Source organism: Falco naumanni, chromosome 1 (assembly GCF_017639655.2).
Source record: "Falco naumanni isolate bFalNau1 chromosome 1, bFalNau1.pat, whole genome shotgun sequence".
Taxonomy (NCBI): Eukaryota; Metazoa; Chordata; class Aves; order Falconiformes; family Falconidae; genus Falco; species Falco naumanni.
The window spans coordinates 37707439-37729376 of NC_054054.1; the positions used below are offsets into that span (position 1 = coordinate 37707439).

The 21938-nt window shown below is 44.6% G+C and overlaps 1 protein-coding gene across 4 annotated transcripts in view; it reads left to right on the top strand.

Annotated features, from left to right (window-relative positions):
* LOC121086060 (meiosis 1 associated protein) overlaps positions 1 to 21938 on the top strand; it is a 37638-nt gene that overhangs the window by 870 nt on the left and 14830 nt on the right. For 3 of the 4 annotated variants that reach the window (XM_040589249.1, XM_040589240.1, XM_040589258.1), the window contains exons 2-4: positions 7199 to 7491; positions 12915 to 13097; positions 19564 to 19741. In XM_040589249.1, coding sequence (XP_040445183.1) covers positions 7243 to 7491; positions 12915 to 13097; positions 19564 to 19741 — 610 coding nt within the window. In that variant the 5' untranslated portion in view covers positions 7199 to 7242. The remainder of the gene's footprint in view (positions 1 to 7198; positions 7492 to 12914; positions 13098 to 19563; positions 19742 to 21938) is intronic. The other variant, XM_040589267.1, reaches the window with a different exon arrangement.

The following is a 21938-nucleotide window of genomic DNA, read 5'->3' on the forward strand; positions in this document are numbered from 1 at the left end:
AGAAGATGCAAATAATGAGGCAGGAGAAAAGTCATGGGAGGAAAGGGTAGTGCTGGCACAAGAACAGTGGTGTGAAATGGCCAGACACTGCACGTTTAGGGTGGAAATTACCGGAAGGTTTCTCATCACTAGAGCACTGAGGTTTAGGAGCGGTCTGGCAATGGAAATGGGGGGACAGGAAGCCCTGATGACTTTAAAAGTGAGCCTTGACCGGTTAAATGGAAGCCACATGACAGGTAAGCTGTGATAGTAAGGAAAGTTTCACCGACCGATCCCATATTCCCAATGCAGTGTGGCATCGGTGTCTTACACATCCTGTCATGGGGCTGCTTCTAGCGTAACCTGAAATTGTACCACTTGAGCTGAACTGCAACTGGCTGCCAGTGTAATGTGCAACCTTCAAAAGAGTGTCAGGTGCTTGGGAGGTAGGAAGGGGGAAGAGTAAGGAGAAGCAGCCCCCTGATGCATTATTCTGCCCAGGAGCTGACAGGAGCCCCTTTGTTTTTCCTTTGCTTCGAGCACCGGTTTTTATTTGGTAGAGGAAAGCAGTTTGAAGAGGGAGAGGTTGGAGCAGGGGTGTGGCTGCTCTCCAAAGCAATGTCCCCTGCCAGACTGTGTATTTCCTTGGCCAATCTACTCGAGTTTTGCTGTGAAGCAGCATTGACTCCTCCTGGGTGTTGCGGGTTACTGTACAGCTCGTGAGGGAGCTGCGTAGGGAGGCTGTAGCCTCTGGGGCATCGGTGTGTGCCGCAGGCCGGGCTGTACTGAGGATGCAGGCCTGGGCATCAGGAGGCTGCCTTCTGCTCTCCTTCACTAACTTCTGCCTCCCCTTGGGGCAGACCTGGGAGGAGCAGCTGTTCCAGACCTCCTTCCCAAAACCCTCTTCCCTGCAGCAGTTCTGTCTGATCCAGCCTCTTCCTGACCACAGTTCAGCAGAATTTGGTCTTGATGGAGAAAGAGAAGACTGGTGGCTTTGGTCTGACATTTGTGATTTCAGCATCACTTCTGGCCATTCAGGTGCAAGCCCTGTTCAGTCACGGCTGGGAGGATCCTGTGTGGAACCAAAGCAGAACCCAGAGCATGGTGTGAGATTTCTGGGTCTGACCCTGAGCAAGGAATTACCTCAGCTGGCCAGGTGCAAGTACAGAAGGGAAAGCGGTATATTAAACTTTACTGTCTTTGGCATGTAAATGCTGGAGGGTCTGTGTTACAGTGAGGCAGCTGCCTCTACTTAGGGTGCACATACCAGAGTTCTCTCCTGGTGCCATTAACTAAGTTGCTGTATTCAAGAAAATAAGAAGAGGTCACTCCTTTGCTGAATGTGGCTGTTGCCACTGACTGTTTTGTACACTGGATTCATGGCTAGAAAATGGAACATGTGAGGTTATGGATTCAATGCCATTCTTGGGGTGAAGAGTTCACATTAGATACCCTGCCTCTCAGAAAAGTGCCCTGACCATCAGGTTAAAGGATATTTCAAGGTGTGATGGAAGGGAAGTAACAGTCCCCTCTTGCCCCGTCCTGTTTCATTGCATTGAAAAGGACTTGGGATGCCTTGTGTCAGGGAGTAGGAGAAAGAAAGAAAGAACAGTGAGCCTGCCTGTCTGTAAGGTTTTACTATGGAGGACAATTCTAGTCAGCTCTGATATGTGCATGTATCTCACAATTTCACATGCACTTACTAAAGCACCCTCAGCGATGATTGCCTGCCTACAGTTGTGTTTTGAGGCTTATGAATTATGCAGGGTTTTATCCGTTTAATGTGTATGTTGACTTCATATCTTTCTAGTTTCTTAATCAAGATGCCAGGCAAGATAGAGTATATGCCCTGTGAGGCTTCATTAATCACACGTATAATTTCATCAAAAAGATATTACAATACCTAAAAAGTTTTAATTCTGAGAGTTCCAGCACATCACTCAAAGTGACGTCCCTCATGATAACACAGCTATCCTCAGAGCATTCTTGATGGGTTTTATGAGTTGGCTGGTTGTTGTATAGGGGCACTTGGGCATATACATTATGCATCAGCTTGTCCTTGTTTTGCTTAATCTGTCAACACACCAATTGATAAGCATTCACAATCATTTGCTGCATCGTTTTTAGTGATTCAGAATTAGGAAATGCTTTTTTTTAAACTCCTATAATGTTATGATTCCTCTTCTTTTAAGAAAAAAAAAAACTTATAAAGGTTATAAGGAGTGATTTTAACACTAGGAGAAAGTGACTGTTCTTACTAAGATGTAGTGATTTTATGTCAATAAAGGCACAAGCCTAAAGCCACTTATGTGTTATTGGTTATAGCACTGATGCATAGAAAAACATGTAATATCTGTTTTAATACAGGAACTTGAATAATTTTGTTTTCAGTAGCTTGATATCATGCTAGCTTTTTTGTCTGTTTTTATTCTTCTGTTCATCCTGACCTTTTTAAATAAATGCCTTCCTTTCTAGGCTAGGTAGACAAAAAGATACATGCCAGAGGCCGTCCACACTGCATAGCCACTTCACAGCTCAGGGTTCTCTATGCCTTGCTGTTTTTTTCCCTAGTAAACCCACTTATTTATGCAGCTTGAGCTGTTTTCCGCATGAGAATATCGCATGGGGTCTTGAAGTTTATTCAGAAAACGACACATTAACCAAAGCAAGTTGGTTTGTGATAAATGATATATAAATGTATAATTTATGATAAATACAGGAAAATAGTGACACAGGGTAAGACCCAAGATCCATCTGCTCCATGAACCTGTGACCCACAGCAAATGCTTTGGGGGGAGTGTAGCGAGGGGGTGAGTCTGCAGCGGTGCTTCTGTGCTTCAGCAAACCACGCTCCTGCCTCTGGCTATTTGCAGCGCGGGGACTTCCTGAAGGTGACCTAAGCTCTTATCTTCTGCTACCTCTGCTGCTCTTTTGGTTAACTGCATTTGCTATATTAAAATGCATGGTATGCAAATGACTCAGTTTGATAAGCAACTGTGTTAAGCCCTTATAAATGATTCTTCTTTGCAATGTCAGTGTTTGTGTCTTCTATGAATTTTATGAAGTGAAATTTTGCGTATCATCTAGTTTCTGCCTCATCAAGTAAAAAAATAGATTGCTGTATAACTGCGGTGGAAACATTTTACAGAATAGTCCTTGTTTATAGATACCTGCAGTTTCTCCATTAGCAGGCTCTTTATCTCTTCATTGAGAGGATTCATTGTTTTTTATAGTAATATGAATGCTTCATAGAGGCAAATTATACTCTGCTGACTCTCCTGTCTTGACCACCTAGGCCTATATGTAATCCCACTGAAATCTATTGACTAATGAGATTTTTTTTTTGCATAATTATGCTACTGTTTTTTAATTTGTTATTGACTGCATTATATCATTGTTTATGATTTTGCCTTATGACAATTTTGCATTATGACAAGTAGGCTCTTGCTATCTTAATCATTTTGCATGTTCTTTCTTTAAGCAAGAGCATTATGGTTACTCTGGAACTTGCTCAGCTCTGAGATGAGTTAAAGGTTAGCAGGAATGGTTCAGAGAGCTCCCGGGCACAAAGATCCCCTTTCTGAAATGTAAAGCTCACAGTCCTAGCAGCTGCAGGTTAACGTCCTCTCTAACCACTAATGGGAAAGAGAATAATTAGTTTTTCTCTAAATGCAGGTCAAAATATTTATTGCACACTTTTCTGCATCATTAAAGAAAATCATATCCTTATAAGCTAATAGCACATTTATAGTATTTGGAGATTGTCTCTTTCTTGATGTGTTTAAGGAGTAGCTTTTATTCTTTAATAATTTACAGAATAAATCTTTATTGTCCTTAAACATGTTGACTGTTACTGTGTGCTGGTGCCTTTTTCCCACCATTTTGCATGCATTTTCTTGCCCATAGCTTTTACTCGTTATTATCGCATCTCAAGGTTTCCTTGGGTTCATTCCCTACTTCTCTGCAAACTGACCACTGTTAAAGTAGTTGTCTCCATAGCTGTAGGATTGTAGGGCTTTGCTACTCCATAAGCCATTCTTTATACTCATTCTCGTGGTTTTTTTCTTCCCACTTAAAGAGTAAGGTTGGATCCAAGTTTTGCTGGTTTCTTACATTAGAAAGGAGATGGAGACTATCTATAGTATTCTTTAACCAGTGGCTTTGATGTCACCTCTCATTTACACTTTTTTAGACTTGGCTATTATTTGATGGGTTTGCATAAGTGGAACTTTTAGGCACATAGGATAATATGCAACTGCAGAGTGTCACCAGCACTCACAAGTCACTCAATATGGCAAAATTTTCTTTCTGTCCTTACCTTTCTCATTTCTGAAAAATGTACGTCTTCTTGCATTGAGCAAAACGTACATCACTGTTAGCAACTAGCTCTGACAGTTGGTAAGTTCTGTGTTATTGAGCAATAAGTTAATGTCATAGCAGCTGCTAGAACTAACAGTTTTCACTCATGCACACCAAATTACAATGTAATCCCTTAAGCTAGGCTCTCTGTCAGTTCACTTGCTGCTTAAATGAAGATGTGATTTTACCATAGCAACCAGTTAGACTATTATGCAGAATTCTTCAGTTATCCAACCTCATCACAGCGAAGTGTAACTGGTGTAGGCTGTGAGAGAGGTGGGCAGTGTGCACTGTGTGTCAAATATTGTACAGAGAAATGCATATAAATCGTACGGATAAGACACCACAATTACGAAGACATGAAATTCATTCACTTGATAAAGAGCATAGCTGATGAGGGATCCATTTTACTAAAGCAGTTTAAAATAAGCATAGTGCTGTACAGTGCCAGCAACAGCAGAATTCATTCAAATTCAGGAAAACTACATCTTTTTCAGAATCAAGGCTCATGGATCTCTCTGAAACCAATGCAAATCAAATACCCAGCTCTTCTAGATTTCTTACTGCCAGATGGGTTTTGTTTCCTTGTTTGAGAAAACACTGGGGGCTTGCAGAGTTCAGTTGCATGAAGCTTCAACTCAAAAAATATAGACAGACAAATATTTTCCCAGATCCAGTGAAGTAATTTATTAAACTCTCCTGTAAATTGTAAAGCTCCAGAAGAGACTCTGATTAAAGTGGTGTCTAAGAGTTTTTCATTTTCCAGTGAAAATATATCAGGTTACTAGTCAAAACAGGATAGCTACACATATGTACATGATCTGTATCTGTATCTGTAACATTTTCACCAGTTCTGAAATGTTGGCCTCAGTTTTGAAATTCAATCTGTGATCACTCTGTCTTGCCTTCACTGACAGGCATCCTAGAAACACAGAGGTTTTTTCTGATGATCAATCAAGTAGAAATGTGTTTCTTGCTCTTTTCAAGACTTGCAGAAATGTTCTGGGGGCTGTAGGAAATATAGTAGCTTGTCTGCTTGGTGAACATAAAGGAGTTATTTGTCTCAGCTCAACATACCACACAAATTACGGGAATGCATACTGGCTTGGGTTCTAACCAGAGCCCAACTGCGTAAATCCAGGGTGGCTTCAAGCTTTTACTAAGCCTGCTGGGGATTTACACAGCTGTAGGAAGAAAGAATTTATTCTAGTTCATATTGAGAAGGTGTGTGCAATTATACAAACACTTTTCTGGGCACAAATAGACTTGTAAGGTTCCATACTGCTGTTATTATCAAGATCAAGATACAGTTTTGAAGCATTTTCTATAACCCTAGAAACAGCACCAAGTGCTTTGTTGCAGATATGCTCAGATTTAGTGAAGAGCAGATTCTAGGCAGGATCTCATGATGAAGGAAGAAAATCAGGTTTTCTAACAGGAAAGTGCTGAATCTTGTGCTTAAGATGTATGCATTGACGGGAAAGGGGGGGACGCACACAAACATCACCTTTAAGGTGTGAGGATGGGTGCATGTGAAGACACTGCCTCTAAACCTTTGAGCCGAACTATGAGGTGCTCACCTGGGGCTCGGGGCTGAGTGGTTTCCTCTGTTTTGTACATGCAAGGCACAGGAAGGGCACGAGACCTGACAGCACACCCCTCTTGTTTGCTTCGTCTCTGCTTCCTATTTCACAGAAACGGTCAACTTTTCTTAAACACTGGGGGGAAATCTCTAGAGCAGCACCAGCTGAGCCTCCTGTGCAGAGGTATGTAGTGGTGCTGCTGGGTGAAAGGGTGGGCATTTGAAAGGAAACGTAAAAAAAAGAGGCAGGGAGAAATGTATCCTGACCACGCAGTCTGTTCATGTGCCTAAGGGGTCTGTGGTCCTCCAGGACACTGCATCCAGGAGCCGGGAACTGAGGGGCCCTTGTCTTTCCTTTCCTTCCTTGTGCAGGCTGTTGCCTGCAACACTGGCAGCACCACCGAGCTGTTCCAACAAACCTCTGCCTTGTTTGGCACAGCCCTGTGACACGTGGAGCACAGCCACCTCTGTGCACAGCATTCCTAGCATCTCCAGCCAGCTCTGGGATTCAAAGCCGGTGTTTGGCCAAAAACACTTTCTGTTGGAGTTCCTGACATTACAGAATATTTAAATCTTGCAGCACTCCCATGTTCTTGAATAGTATGAGATAAACTGCTGGGCAGCCTTACCACTGTATTCATAGAGGCTTTTGTCCGTGCAGAGAGCTAAGCCCGGGTGTTAGATACTCTGAAGGATAAAGGCTGGTTTTCCACCATCCACAAAGTAAAATCTCTGTATGTACAATATTTTCTCGCAGCATTGTGCTGGCCTTTTTTTGGATGTGACAGCTACTTATCTCATACTGGGCATTGAGGAGTGGTGAATGTGTTCTCCTCAGGGTGCTTGGGTATAATCACTTGGACACTGCAGAAGTAGGAGGAGGAGTTCAAAGTGTTGCTGTCCGCCAGCTGCTGGAGATCACTTCTCTGCTGGAGACTGGTGCCACGCACCTGCACCGTACCGAGGGATCATGCGACAGCATACAGCTCATCCGTGGGCTAGGCATGGATTAACATGTTACTGTTAACATTTTTAACAGCTCCACTTGCATCTGTAAGGGGGTATCTGCCATGCATTTTGTTTAATTTAACCATTTTGTGTTCTGACTAAGCATTTTCCCTTGTCTTTGTGTGTGTTTATCTTAGAGCACGGACAACAATTGCTTTGGCAAAAGCTGTAGCAGTCTTAATTCATTAGTGTCTGCTATGTCTTGGGTTGCTTTCAGGTGAATGGTAGAGTCTCACTCATTGCTCTTATTTGTTGATTTTTCCTGTTCAGGTGCAGATGGATAACAGGATATTTAATACCCATGTTCAGAAGCCATGAATTCCAGAAAATTACTCTCAGAAACACGGAGAACATTTCCTGCTACTAAAGTACACTGCCAGCAGCCAGCACGGATTCTCATTGTGGATGTCACATCACCATCGCAGACCAACACTTGTTCGGTACTCTCCGAAGCTCTAGAAAACACACTCTGCTTGGCCTGTGCTTTGACAGGCACCTGCCGTGTTCCCCTGCTGAGCCTCTACGTGGTGCAGAACCAGCAGGAGTGTCTGCTTCCCTTCACGGTATGTGCGGAATTATGTCTCTTGGGATCTGACAAACACGAATGAAATGCATTGTTGCAGTTCAGTAAAGAAAGTTACAGTTTACTACAAATGCATCTCTAAAATTAACCCTTCTCAAAGAGCAGTTTCATAGACTTCATGGGAGAGGTGAATTTTGTGAAAGAACGGTGTTTAAAAGGGGTGTCATATATTTGATCTGTGAAGTTGCTGATGTGCATAAATTAGGGTTTTTGCTGTTCCCTTCTAAAACATCTGTTGTACCTCTCCCTTTCATATGCTACCATCTGCGCTATCTGTACTGCTTCTCTGTCGTAATTATCAAATGCAGCTCTACAGCTATAATAATTTGGGTGGTGAAGTGCTCTGTATACCTATTGATTACACAAATATTACCATTTTGGGAGAGGTTCCAGACATTTAAGGGGAAAGGATCAGAATTCAAAAAATTGTTGCCAAATTTGAGAAATATCCTGGAATCACAGAATCATTTACGTTGGAAAAGACTCTTAAGACCATCAAGTCCAACCATGAACCTAACACTGCCAAGTCCGCCACTAAACCATGTCCCTAAGTGCCACACCTATATGGCTTTTAAGTACAGAGCTCTAAGTCAGTGACAACAAGTATTTCACTCATCTAGGGATCTGCAGTGGAATAAATGTAGGTGGAGAATTACTAGCAGCTCTACAATAAAAGTTTGGGATTACACAGCATCATAAAGTTCACAGGAATCTATGACGGCATACTATTATAAGTAGTCATACTGAGCACTCTCATTTACACTGCATTAGTGTAAACACACAGTATTAATCCTTCCACTTTATTCAGCAATGGTGAAAACATTTTGAAATATTCTGTTAAGTTTTCACATCTCAGGAAAGGTAGCGGCAACTGCGGAAAAAAAATCGGAGGTCAACAGTGATTTTGCAAATGTGATCTGCAAGAAGACTGTGGCTAATGGTAGTGTTTATTTTGTAGACCAGGTTATAGATAATGTGACAAGGATAACTAAAGGGATACCAAAGAAACATTTTCTGGAGATACTGTGAAGTCACTGTCATTAGGGGCTTTAAGAACAGATACTTGTCTTGTTTCCTAGGAGAAATTTACATGTAATTCATCCTGTCATGTCACTGTAGGATGGACTAGGTAATCTGTTTCACAGCAGGTTCCAGGCCTGTTTTCTGTGATTTTGTGTTATGTCCAAGTTAATTTGTAAATGTCTGGGGCCAAATACCTGCTTTTATATCTGTTAGGTATGTACTGACACTGATCCAATGTGTGCTGGCTGACAGCAATCTGAGCTCTCATTTGGTGATTAATCACGGGCCACCAGTGTGCAGCTGCACTTTCACACAGTCCCTCTACTTGCTCCATCATATGAAACATCTGCTTATGATAGGCTGTCTTTTTTATTTAAACAGCAATTCCTTATTTTGATAATCACAGTTTTTAAAGACAAAGGAACCCTTAGGTCACTGTTTGGCTTCCTTCATATTACAGGCTATTATATTTCATTAAAGTACCTATATATCATTAAAGCACTTCCTCCAGAAAGACATCTAGTTTTGATCTGAAGATATTACAAGGTGGAGAATCAAGTACTTCTGTTGATAATTTCTTCCAGTGGTTAATCATTGTCATTGTGAAACTTGCACCTGGTTTCTGACTTGCATTTACTGACTTAAGCTTCCAGGGTTTTCTTAATATATTTCCTCTTTTGGCTAGATTGAAGAACCTCGATTTTATACTTTCTTCCTCTAAACATAAGCAGGTCCCTTCTCAATCTTCTAGCTGGTAAGTGGAAGAGAACAAAGTATAAAACTTAGCTGCAAGGCATTTTTACAGGCCTTTTCATAACTTCCAAGCCTTCTATGTATTCACTCTTTGTGGTTTTCGGATGCTGCATTCCAATGCTGGACTCAGCCATGCTGTACAGGGAGCTAAAAAGTACCTCCTTCTCCCGTGTGCCTGACTGGTCGTCACATCAGCTCTTCTGGCATAATATTGTGTCTCTCTGGGACTTGTCCAAGACAGCAAAGTTCATGCTCAAAGACTTGAGCCAGTAGCACATACCCAGTGGACAGGCACGACTTTAGTGTGAGCCCCCACTCCTCCCCAGCTTTGCTTGGGTGTTCTGCCTAGTGAGCCGTCTCTTTATTTTAGACATCTGCTGTTGTACTGAAGGCTGTTTCCAGAACTGTTCTTTTTCTATTAGGAACAGTAAAGCATAGCAAGATTACTGTCTTCCTCAACGGACCTAATTTCACTAACAGCGATATCTGACTCTGCAGCTTCCGGAATCACAAGCATTTTTACATCTCTATCTGACAAATATCTGTTCTGTTTCAGCCTTCTTCAGAAATACCTTGGGCCACCTTGCTTTTCCTGTGCTCCTAAATTTGCCCCTATGTCTCAATAGGGCATGCTGTTTATCACATTGACTTTCTGATCTAGCTGGAAATAAACTCGATACTTCTCAGTGAGGAACCAAGATAGACTATATTAAAGCTTGCTTATTAGACAAATAATGTGAAGTCAGGAAAGCCCCAGGACTGAAAATAGAAATTGGGAGAGCACATGGGGGAAGCATCATGTACGGTCACCCTTTTCTTAGTCTTTCCTGGGCACTTGTTTATGGTCTCTGATCCTGCTGGTCTCCCCTATTGGCCTAACTCTAACAGCTCCAAAGGGCTTCCCTGGAAAGGGCAATAGGGTGCCAAGGAAAAGGAAACTAGGAAGAAAGTAAATAACCGTGGAGGACAACAGATGGTGACAAGAGGGGAAGTGGGTCTTCAAGGGTCAGAAAATGTTGATGTGGGACTGAGTAAGGACTCTGAGCAGAGAGCCTCCAGCTGATGGGCCCTCTTCCTACTGGTCTTCCCTTGGGATGGGCAGCCATCCCTCACAGCTCCCAGACCTTCCCTGACAAAAAGGACTGAAAAAGAAACAAGGGAGAAAGATGTGAGCTACAGAGACTAGCAAATGAAGAAAGTGGATGAGGGTACAACACATGGAAAGAGCCAGATGGTGCAGTGAGCACAGTGTCTGCCCTGGCTCTTGGCAGCTTTCATCTCTCATTTTGGTAGCTTCTCTCTGGAAGTGATGGGGTGTTGCAGATTAAAATGTTTTGCCAGACGCTGCAAAGTGTGATGTTAGGAATTCTGGGAGTGGCGTAATGAAAGAGCAGGGTCACATGGGAAGAGAGATGTCAAGGCCACTGGCACTGAGCTGGGTGTCAAGTGCGCCGAAGAGCGGTGCAGTCAGAAAGAGTTAAACACCACAGTTTGTGCTTAGAAGTTTAACTTCTGTCCAAAGCACATTCCAGAGTTAAAGCTGCAGATTACGTACACTCGCAATCTAAGTTAGCGTTTAAAGTAGCTGTGCATAGACAAGAGAAAACGTAATTTTGCTGGTGCCAGTTCCGACGGACAAGTACTTAACTGGACTTCAGGCTGCCCTGCAGCCCGTGCTGACCCCTGCTCTGCCGGTCAGGATCAATACTTGACTTGAGACAGCTGGCTTGCATCTGCGTGAGCTGCAGCTGCCTCCTGGGGTTTGCAGGGCAGGCATCTGGACTGCAGACAATCTTTCTGTAGCACTTGGAAGAGGCTCCTGGCTACATCAGCTTGGTGCATTTATTGAAGGTTGCTAACCTCACAGAATTGACATAATGGGCCAGACACTTCTTTCACTGTAAGTACAAAGTGTGGTGTCTTTCCTGAAGACTGCTCTCTTCACTATTCTGAGGTGAGGTTTGAGCCATCCCAGCTTTCTTCCACACCGTATTTACAGAACCATCAGAGCTGTTTGTGAACGCAGTCCTGAGACCCCTGGTTCATAACTTAGTCACATTGAAAGACCATGCTGTAAACCGTGGCTGCTCAGGGGAGGTTCAGTGGGTCTGAGCTCCAAGCACCTGAAGTGAACAAGTCATATGTTCATCTATTGCCTCTTATGTGAGGAAGGTGACCTCTGGCAGCAGTGTCTTATATTGCTTCAGAGAGATTTGGTAGAGTTCACTAACAATCTCTCCTATAGCCAGAATTTGCCACTTTACCTGCTGGGTATGTCCCAGTCCTTCAAGTTCTTCTTGAAGCTCAGGTGAGCTGACATCTGTGTGAATGCTAGCTGAGATGCTCCACACACCTTTGAATTCTGGGTGCTCCCTAGCATTGTCATGTCTATGCTAAGGCCAGGTCATGGCAGGGTCATAGATACCAGGTAGCCTCAACTAATACGGGGTGGAGAAGGAGTATGAGAGTGGTCTACCATGATCCTTGCCAGCCTGGTTCATGTTCAGACTGCCTTCTATGGATTTAGGTGACCACTGCAAAGTGACGCCAAGTTCAGGAAAGTGCTGGGTAACATACGTGATACAAGGGTTCAGCAGCCCTGGACTGCAAGCAATCTAAGTCACCACAGCTGTCAGTGAGAACATGGCCCAGTACCCTCCACCAAGCCATGAGACTGACACAGAGCGTCGTAGTGCAGCACAATGGGTTAATAATCTGTGCATTTATAATCTTCATCTTGCCATCATAAGTCAGACCAGCTGTCCTCAGGGCAGCCGTTTTACAGTGGTAGCTGTTGTCTGGAGGAATAAAACATGTTTATAAATGACAGCTATAGAATCATTTTTTCTTTCTCATGCTTGCTGTGGCAGCCCATCTTTGAAGCAGGAGGGTTCATAGACCTTCTATCAGTATTTGCCTTTTTGATAATCATTACTGTGGTGCATGTCCTAGAAGAGCAGTATAAAAGCATAAGAAATGCCCTCCTGAGTCAGCCCAGCTGTCTGTCAGTCCAGGCTCTAAAGCAAGGGGTGTTCTGTGGGAGTGCCCCAGCCCAGACGCTTTTGCGCAGTTCTTTCTCCTCGCGCTGCCCTAGCCCCACAGCTGGTGTATTAAGAATGATAAAGGATACATTTGAGGCTGTTCCTCTTGGTAGCTGCTCCTGGACCTATAACCCCCTTTCTGAACCCACTGCCAACAGTGTGACTCCAACCCCTTCTGAACACAGGTTCCAGAGATCCGTAGCTCAAGGAGTAAAGGCGTACCGACACGGCAGGGGTGGCTGTGGCCTGGGGATGTCACACCGCCTCAGTGCTGCTTACATCTCAAGTTCTGCCTCTGTGTTATGCAGGGCCAGAGGAGAGGGGCATGCCAGACCACTGCGTTTTGGCTAGCAGCAGGCGACAGATAGACAGCTGAAAACTTGAGGAGTGATCATGCGTGTTGTCAACATAACAATCAGCTGTTTTTGATTCATATCACTGTTCACTGCTTTATGACTTGGCTCCTGCACCTAGTCTTACCTCAGTGCTATGAATGCAAAAACTTCCTTTCATATGATGGAAAAATATTTCATATTATCAGTTTGATGTTTCCAGCCTTTCAATTTCATTGAATTCTGTTTTGCAGCAAGTGAAAGAAAACTTTGCACGAATTCAAGCTTGCATTTCAGAGCTCCGTTCACTACCAAGAGAGGGCTCTTTCCCACAGCGGGGACATGGAGTGGTACAAGCTGTGCAGGATGGATTGCAGCAGTTCAAACAATACAGCAGACACACAGCAGCAGGAAGCTCAACAAATAGTTCTGTTGAGGTAAGAAAATGTTGGGAAGGTCGTGGGAGCCATCCACCAGACTTGCCACTTGTTAGCACATGAAGACAATAGTCTGTGTGGTAGCTAACAACCATGGGAGGGAGAGAGGAATTAAGAAAATAAATCCTCCAAAAAACCCCATGTGGCAATCTCTGAATGCTCGTGGAAGCTAGACAGATTCAGGTTTGACTTGCTTATGGACACTGACTTACTTTACAGTATAGAAAAAATAATTTCATTTCCAGGCATTTAATTTTGGATGGTTTATTGGATTTATTTTGATTACTTTCATGGAAGAACTGTGTCAAAGGCAAAGATATTCACAGTACTTACGGATGTGATTTTCCTTGAAGCCTACAGTGACATTTTGCAATTATAGTGCCTGGAACTTTCACTGATACAGTAGGATGTTTGTACAAAGGTCCTCATTGTGCCTGAAAGCATGTCCACAATTCATCATAGGTGAACCCATACAGACAAAAGAAACACATTTCATCTTGAGAATAGTTGGTGTGGTTGCAAAGGACAGGGTTTTCAAACAATCACTTTTCAGGGGAAAAAGAAGTTATGGTCAGTATTTGGAATAATAAGAGGGTTTGTTTATAATTGGTATTTTTCTTTACTCAGTGGTAGCTTGGGAGTTCCACAGGGCTCCTACTCTGCAAATTGTAGTAGGGGTCCCTTACAATACATCATTGGCAACAGCTGGGTGAAATAACTGAAGTCTAGAAAGACCATTGCAAGCTGTGTACAACAGACGGCCCCTGAAACTCAGGAAGCCTCGTGTCTGTTCTTGGCATGCATCCCTACGCTGGGTGAATGGGAAAAGGATGATCTCTGACACCTTTGTGGCAGACACAGAAAAAACGGGGCAATCCAGTTGCTTTGCCCATGGCCCAGAGAATTAGGGGAGAACTGTGCCTGCTGTAATCCTGATGCAGCAGCACTTTGTCCCCACTCCTTGCACTTTGCAAGGCCCCGAATAAGGTGCAGCTGCCAGTGCATTAAGAGCTCTCTCTCACTTCCCACTTTATGAATCATGCTTTATAAATATGTACCTCTCATGTTCCACCTACGCTCACGTAATTTAGGAAGTTTCATAAAATACAATCTAAAAGCGAGTTCTACAGCTAAATAAGCATTCCTGCATCATGAAAGGTTATTTCTGTTCATCCCAGCTCTAGGCTATGTGTTAGTCTACATTCCTTGCCACAGCAGTTCCCAAACTTCCTTCTAAGGAGGAAAGCCCTGGGAAGTGGGAGTAAAATGCTTTGAAACACCACATGCAAATACTTCCTTGCTGCTGAGGCTTTGTGAAGTTTGAGATTGGCTGTTGACAGTTTGCCAGGAGAGAGTAGAAAGGGCAGCGACTTCAGCTAAACAAGTCTTGTTGGACAGGCTGGTGACATGAGTTGGTTTGTCTGGGATTTGTCAGATACCACAGACAACAGTCACCCTTGCCAGCTCTGGTCTTCCCTCTGAGTTGCTCCACACTAACTATATTTCATTCCCTGTTTCCCCTGCCTCACTTCTCTTTGAGCTATTTGTGACAGGCATCAAGTGTTTCTTCAAAGAATGCATGCCTTATAAAGCAGAGGGAAAGAAAAATTAAGAGTCGCTTTTCTGTGGCTTCATTAGTGGATACAATTTATAGTGATCCTATTTAATTTGAAAAATATCATAAAACTAGAGAGAGAATTCAAAAAACAAAAAGATCTGAAGCATTATAGTACACTTGATTTTAGCACAGGTACTGGAGAAGGTACTAAGAGCTTCCAAAAGGCAGCACATCATACCTGCCTGTCTTGAGGAAACTTTAGCTCAAGTTTAATTCTGTGGAGAATGTAAAGGATAAAGGACTTACCTCCAAGCTGGCAATCCTTCCCATTCTGCATGCTGCATAAATGTGACCTGCAGATGAATTCAGTCTTCTGCAAATCCCAACAAAAGGAGTTTCATAGACCTAAATGGGATCTAACGGGTGGCCTTGGCCTTTAGCTTAAAAGTAAATAAGCACCATCAGATCACTAAGGAGCCAGGAAATGAGCAGAAGAGCACCTATAATTCTCAGATCTTTGATGAAAAATAAAAGCAGGTGATCACAGAAAGGCAGAGGGGTATTTCACCTTTACAAAAGGCTATGTTTCTAGAAAAAAAAAAAAGGCAGCTTTCTGCTTCAGATACTTCAGTGACTGAAATTTTGGTTTCATCACAAGCATTTACTTTTTTATGCAAAGCTGGATTTTTATTTGTTTCCTTTTCTCAGAAGGCATTTGAGTGTTTTTGCTCAGATGTGGTATTTTTTAAAGAAGTGGGGGTGGGGGTGTGGAGTGTACCTGCTTGGAAGTAAAGCCTGGATAACTTAAGCCAGTTAAAATAGGCATTTTTAAATTCAACTGTATTAGGTAGACCACATGTGGTGACCAAGTACTTAACACCTCCCACAAGCATTTTCTATTCACTGTGAAGAGAAGTAGCAATTCTGTTTCTGTGATACTTTAAAGCGTTAGTGGAACATGGCACAGGTTTGCCCTAAGAGCTGGTAGATGCCCCATCCCTGGAAACATTCAAGGCCAGGTTGGACTGGGCTCTGAGCAACCTGGTCAAGTGGAAGTTGTCCCTGCTCATTCATTGCAGGAGGGTTGGACTAGATGATCCTTCAAGGTCCCGTCCAACCCAAAGCATTTTGTGATTAGAAAACATTAGGAGAGGTATTTCTGCATTGAACTATAAGGCACAAGCAAGGCAAAATAAGCCCTACTTCATCAAATTTTTGTAATTCTCTAGTTCCATCTCTTTTTCCATGGGGTGAATGTCAGGTTCTACCAATACAATTTCTTCCTTCTGTTTCAAGAGCTTCATACCTTAGTTAAGTGCTCTCATAAATCAGTTGATTCCAGTTAAGATTTAATGTAAGACTTATCTGAAGTGTTTGTTATTCATCAATATTTAATGCTTTGTATGTTGTTGTGGTGCATTAACGCACCACAAAGCTTTCCACATGTTTCCATCCATGTGGAAGAGACTATTCCGGAGCTGCATGCTGGGAACATGCAGCCACTGTTGTGGGCAGCGGAACAGCCTGGCACATGCCTGCTTCAGCTCAGTGGGAAGGGGCAGGAAAGACAGGGCAGGACTATGAATGGTAGCAGGGTGAAAAAACATAGTATATTAGAAGCTGTTGATGAAGTACACTTACATGTGAGCTAGCAGAAAGGCAAGTGCATAGGGAGCCATTGTGGTGGTGTTTAGAAGTACAGATTCTCTAGCGTGAGACCACGATAGCCAGTATTTATAGCACATGAGCACCACTGGTAATTTGCTTGTGCAAATGAGATGTGGTCTTCAGGCAAATTTCCTAACAGTTAAACAGCAAAGAGGCAAGAATATTCCTAGCTGACTAGTAAGCGCAGGAGGCAGACTTTGTTACAACTTGCAATCATTTAAAAAACAAGTATCTGTTAAAGGTGTTGAAAATGCTTACTCCTTTGAGATCCTGACTTCAGAGCAGAAAAACCACCAGCGTCAGTGAAGCTAAACCTCAGCAGCAGCTACAGGGCAGGAAGTGTGGTTGATCTGCAATAGGATGAAAAGCATTTTTCCAGTCACCAGTAGCCTGTTTTTTGTCAGATTAGGAAGTGTAATGGCATTAAGGGATTATATCTAGAAAGTGTGGTAAAACGAAGGGAAGTCACAGTAGCTACCTCAATTTTTGTATGTGGTAAAATACTTCTCCTGGTCTCTGACCAGCACGTGCTAGTGTGACTCAAGTGGTGAAAAGGATAAATTGGAGGTGATAGGCTACAGGTGTAATGTAGCTATGGTTTTGGTGAAATAAAGGTGCATCAGCATAGCAAATGCTCTGTCTATAGCACTGCAAAATGTAATTATATATTTTAGACAGTTCAGCTACCCGCAGTTCAAGAACAGTCCCTCTTAGCCTTTTTCATTGGTTCCTAAAAGGAGCCCATAATAATTTCTTCATTCCCAGTAACTCAGGGGCAGACACTAGGTCTGAGTTTGGTTGGAGAGGTATACTCCGTTAAGGAAAACAGGCTTGATCTGACATCAGCAAGGCTGCCACAGGTCCGTGCCCCCAGGCCCAACCAGCTGTGAGGCTGAGAATGTGTTCCCAGCAGGCAGATGCATACAGAGCATATGTATATAACACATATATACATGCGTGCTGGTCACGCAGGTCACAGATAACACACTCTGAGCAGTCACACAGACACGCACTGCACCATTGGCTTCAGCCTGCTCCTCTCTCTGGCAGAGCAGGATGGAGATCCACTACCTGATATATATATATATATATATATATATATATATATACACACACAGAGATCTGTCTCCCTACGTACAGCATGGATGCCTCCAGCAGCTGGGCTCAGACACAGTCTGCCCAGTGGCTGCTCCTGGATCCCCGTCTGCCCAGAGGCTGGCATCTGGGCATCCCCGTCCCCAAGGCTGCAGCCCCACTCCAGCCGCAGCTGCCAGGACTCCCCTGGTCCCCAGCTACTCCACGGTCTCACCCTCGGAGACCCCCGTGCTCCCAGGCCGTTTGCCTGTTCCCCAGCTGGCCCACGCTGAGCTTGGCTGGCGATGGCGGCTCACTCGCCCTTGCTCCAGCCGCTGCCCCGCAGCCACACGGGCCCCTGCCCCGCAGCTCCAGCCGCTGTGCTGAGACACCCCCACACCCCCCACGCACAGCGGGGAGCCCTGCCCCGGCCCAGGGCTGGGAAGGGGGCTGGGAGGGAGCTGGGATGGGCTGTGGCCATCGGGGCCGGGCCTGGCCGGGCGGGCGGACTGACCAGCCAACTGTTCACACGGGAACCGGCTGCTCGTAGACCCTCACCCCTCAATTTCCCCACGTAGTTCCTTCCCAGACCACCCACCTCCATCCCTGTGGCCACTTGGGTTCCTCCCCTGAACATCCCGCCATAAGCCCTGTGCGATCCCAAACCGCTCTCCCCCTGCATCCTGTAGGTGTCCCCTGCCCCTGGGTGGCAACCCCCACCCCCACCCCCACCCCCACCCCCACCCTGGTCGGAAGGGCGTTTGACTCTCCCTGGTGGCCCTCACGCCTGGAGAGGGGCTCTCTGGGGACAGCCCGGGCCATGGCCCCCAGGTGCCCTCCCTCCAAGCCCCTGATGTGGTTGCCCGGTGCCCCTCGGGGCTGGGGCAGGGGGGCTGTGGTGGGCTGAGGGCACTGGCCGGGCCAGGGCGTTATCCGGGCTCTTCTGCCTGTCTCTGCATCTCTGCTCTCCTTTGGGGGTGTGCAGGTGAGCTTCCATCACATAGCCTAAAGGTGTTTGTGAAATTAAGGTTTAGTAGTATAGGAAACGCTCTCTATAGCTGTGTAAAAAAGATAATAGCATCTTCAGATGGTGCTGCCCTCCCCCCCCCCCGCCCCAGCCTCGCTCCCCATCAAGAACAGTTTCTGTTACCCGTGTTTGTCAGTTCATAAAGGAGATCACAATTACTGCTTCATCCCCAGTACCTCATAGATAAACACTAAGAATAGATCTGGATGGAGGAGGTATACTCCCTGCCCACTGCACTCCTTCCACCACCCCCTCAAAAGCCCCCATCCCTAACCCCTGAACTGGCACTCTGTTGGCATTGTTAATATCTTTGTAGTGGAACTCATTTGTGAAGGCCTACTATTAAGTTTCCCCACATACTCCCTACAGGACACTTGTTAGGAGCCTTACCTAAAGTGCACCTTGTCCTTCATTTCGGGTTATTAACTAGTCCTTCAGAGCAATGCGCAGGTGTACCGAGAAGACTCAGTACTTCACCATTCACCAAGTATCGGGGCAAGGTCAAAACCTGAAAGTTTCTCACCTAACTACCCTCTCAGGGTAGCAGCTGGTGTCAGCTGGCATGTTTCTAGAAACTGTTGCTGATTGTCAGTAATGAAGAAACTCTTTGCAGTCACTCACTCAGCATTACATCAAAACCAGGAGGTGGGAGTCACATCTACCATTGCTCTCTTAATAAACACCTTTACGGTAGACTATATACTCCTTTTAAGAAAAAGGCAATTCCCATTCAGCCTTCAGGTAAGGCCACATTTAGTCTGCTTGAACTACAGTTGATGCAGGGATGGGAAGCCTCAGGCACGGTCTCTCCCACGCACACAGCCCCACTAGCCCCCAGTGCTAAGCACAGACCACAGCAGCTGTGGATCGTTCCATCTTCTTCCAGCAGCGGCACAGAGTCCGTTGGTGTTCCTGCAGCAAACCTCTCAATCGTTTTGTATTGGCTTAAATGCAAGCCAAAGCTCAAAAAAAAAAAAATATGCTTTCAGATCTGCTTTTGAATTGATGAGATAACTTTAGGGAGATTTCTCTCCTCTCTCCGTAGTGGGACTTGGCTATTCAAACAGACCGGGCACCGTGACCTGTCAAGAGGGGGTTAGGGTAGAGGCAGCTGTTGCACACTCTGATTTGTGTTTCAGATCACAATTTTGACTAGCCAGTCCATCAAAGAAATGGTAAAGCAGCTGGAAAAGAAGTTAAAAGAAATAGACCTTGTGAGTTTACGAAGAATACAGGTCATTGAGGTTTTGAAGAGAGACTTTCTGGAGCCTGAGGATGCGGAACAGTGCGTGCCAGCAGAAGAGCCCAGCAGCAATGGTGAGTGTAAGACAGACAGGCTGCTCAGGGAAGTTACTGCATAGAAAAACAGAGTTGATGGAGGTAACACACTCTCAGACACACATATACTGCTGAACATCACCCTGGGCAATTGACAGGCTGATCAGAAGGTCCTCAGTGCAGGCAGAGGCAACCAGAATCCTTGAAGCAGGTAGATGGGGGAGAGGGAAGGAGAGGCAGGCAGAGGGAAAGAAGAGAGGCAGGCAGGCCATTTACAGTTTCAATGATCCCGCAGAGGTAACTCCCCTCCTCAACTCAGGATGTCCTTTTACAAGATGCTTGATTTCTAGGCAGTTGTTTGCCTTTAGACCCAGACCATATATTGCACAGTGCTAGGGCCAAGCTTTCTCAGACCAAGCCAGGTACTTTGTTGATTAGCTGGTTTTTTGTCTCTGATTATCATTTATTGCTTAGCTGCTGCTTCTTTTCCCAATTCTTAGGGCAGTTTTCCTTGAGCTCTTAAGATTGTGCTTCAGTAACCATTAGCTGCATATTAGCAAGTTCTTTATAGCCCTAGAGCCTCTGTTTTCCAATCCAGGTCTCCATTTTAAAGGCCTTTACTGCTGACACTTCAACTGCCCATCAACAAGACAACCTGGTACAAAGCTCTGGTTCACGCAGCAAGTTCTCACAATGAGTTAATAGCAAGCTTAAAAACCTGAGTCCTGCTACCTTGCAAAGTTAGTGTGAGACCTGTTAATAGCAATGACAATATTGTTTTTACCGAGTGACAAGCAACGTTGGGTGTTGTTGCCTTGCCTGCCTTTAGCTGTTCTTTCTAGTTGCAGTAGCAAGCTTCTGGTCAAATGGTAGAGTAGGGGCTGGGAATGTTTAGGTGGATCGCAGATTCCCTTTTGCCCTGTCCCTCACACACCTGGCTGCATGCTTCATTAGTGAAAGAGCAAGTATGCCTCAGGCCCTGAATATTATTTTTCCTGACAGTTCTCTGCAGCGACAATTTAAGATGTAGTAATGAGAAATTCAGAAACGGAAATTCCTGTTAGCTCCTGGTTTTGAGCCTTTTTGTTTCAAAGCAAAAGGTGCTGAGCAGACTGTAAATAAACTGGCCAGATGGTGATCAAAAGTCGAGTACCACAGCCATTCAGTGGTGGAAGCCTGTACATTGCGGTGCTGCTGTAACTGCAACTTTCATTTCTGTATTTCGTTTTACCTGACTTTCCAATCTGCTCAGTTATTTCAGCTCTTTCTTGCGGCTGGTAAAATGAATAACTAAACAGCAAGAATTTATGCAGGTTTTCTCCCATCTGCAGCACAGCACTGACTCGGTGCGTCTTGCTGCAGACACTGGCTGCTCTCCCTGCTGCCTCCCATCCCACTCATCTGGTGGCAGACCAAAGCAAACACCAAATTGTATCATCAAGCACTTAGAGGTATGTCAGCCCTTTTACTAACCATTAAAAGCTTCCTGCCCTGAAGGGGCAGTCTGCCTCAGTGAGATATATCTGGTTATTCTGGACTCTGAAAACAGAGGCCTCGGGGAGAGTTGCCATCTCTGCAGGTAAAACTGCTTGGCCAGAGGAAGGGAGCGTCTTCTCTTTCTGACCAGCACCCTTACCATTAACACTGGGAACAGTGAGTCCTGAGGAGGAGAATCAAGCTTCTTGCACTCTGATGTGATTTTAGAATTAATTTAATATGCCAAAACCAAGTTTGGGGTTGTTACAAAAACTGTGGAAGGAACCTCAGCTCCAAGGCTGAGGTACTCTTTTAAAAAAGCACCAATCTTGTCCATATGGGAAGAGGGCAGTCTTTTGGGTGGCTACAAGGGCTGGCTTCTTGAGTGAGGAGGAGTATTGTCAGGACTTTGAGTTGAGCTGGTGCTGCACAGAACCCTGTGGGGAAGCCTTGGAAAACCAGACACCACAGAACAGGGGATGTTGTGTCCCTCTTGGTCACAAGACTGCTTCAGAGCATGCTAAACCCCACTATATTGTTTTTAAAAATGAAGTTGTGTAGTCCTTTCACCCAGTAGATGAAATGAAAACATAAATAAGGACACAAAAGCCATTGAAAGTTCAGATTATGAGTTTCTGGTTTTCTGAGTCTTCTATTTATTTGCTCTCCAAGAGGAGCACGACGGAATGGATAGCCCAAATAATTTGCAAAGGGAGCCCAACTGACTTATGAAGAGGATTTTTCACCTGTTGGAGCACCT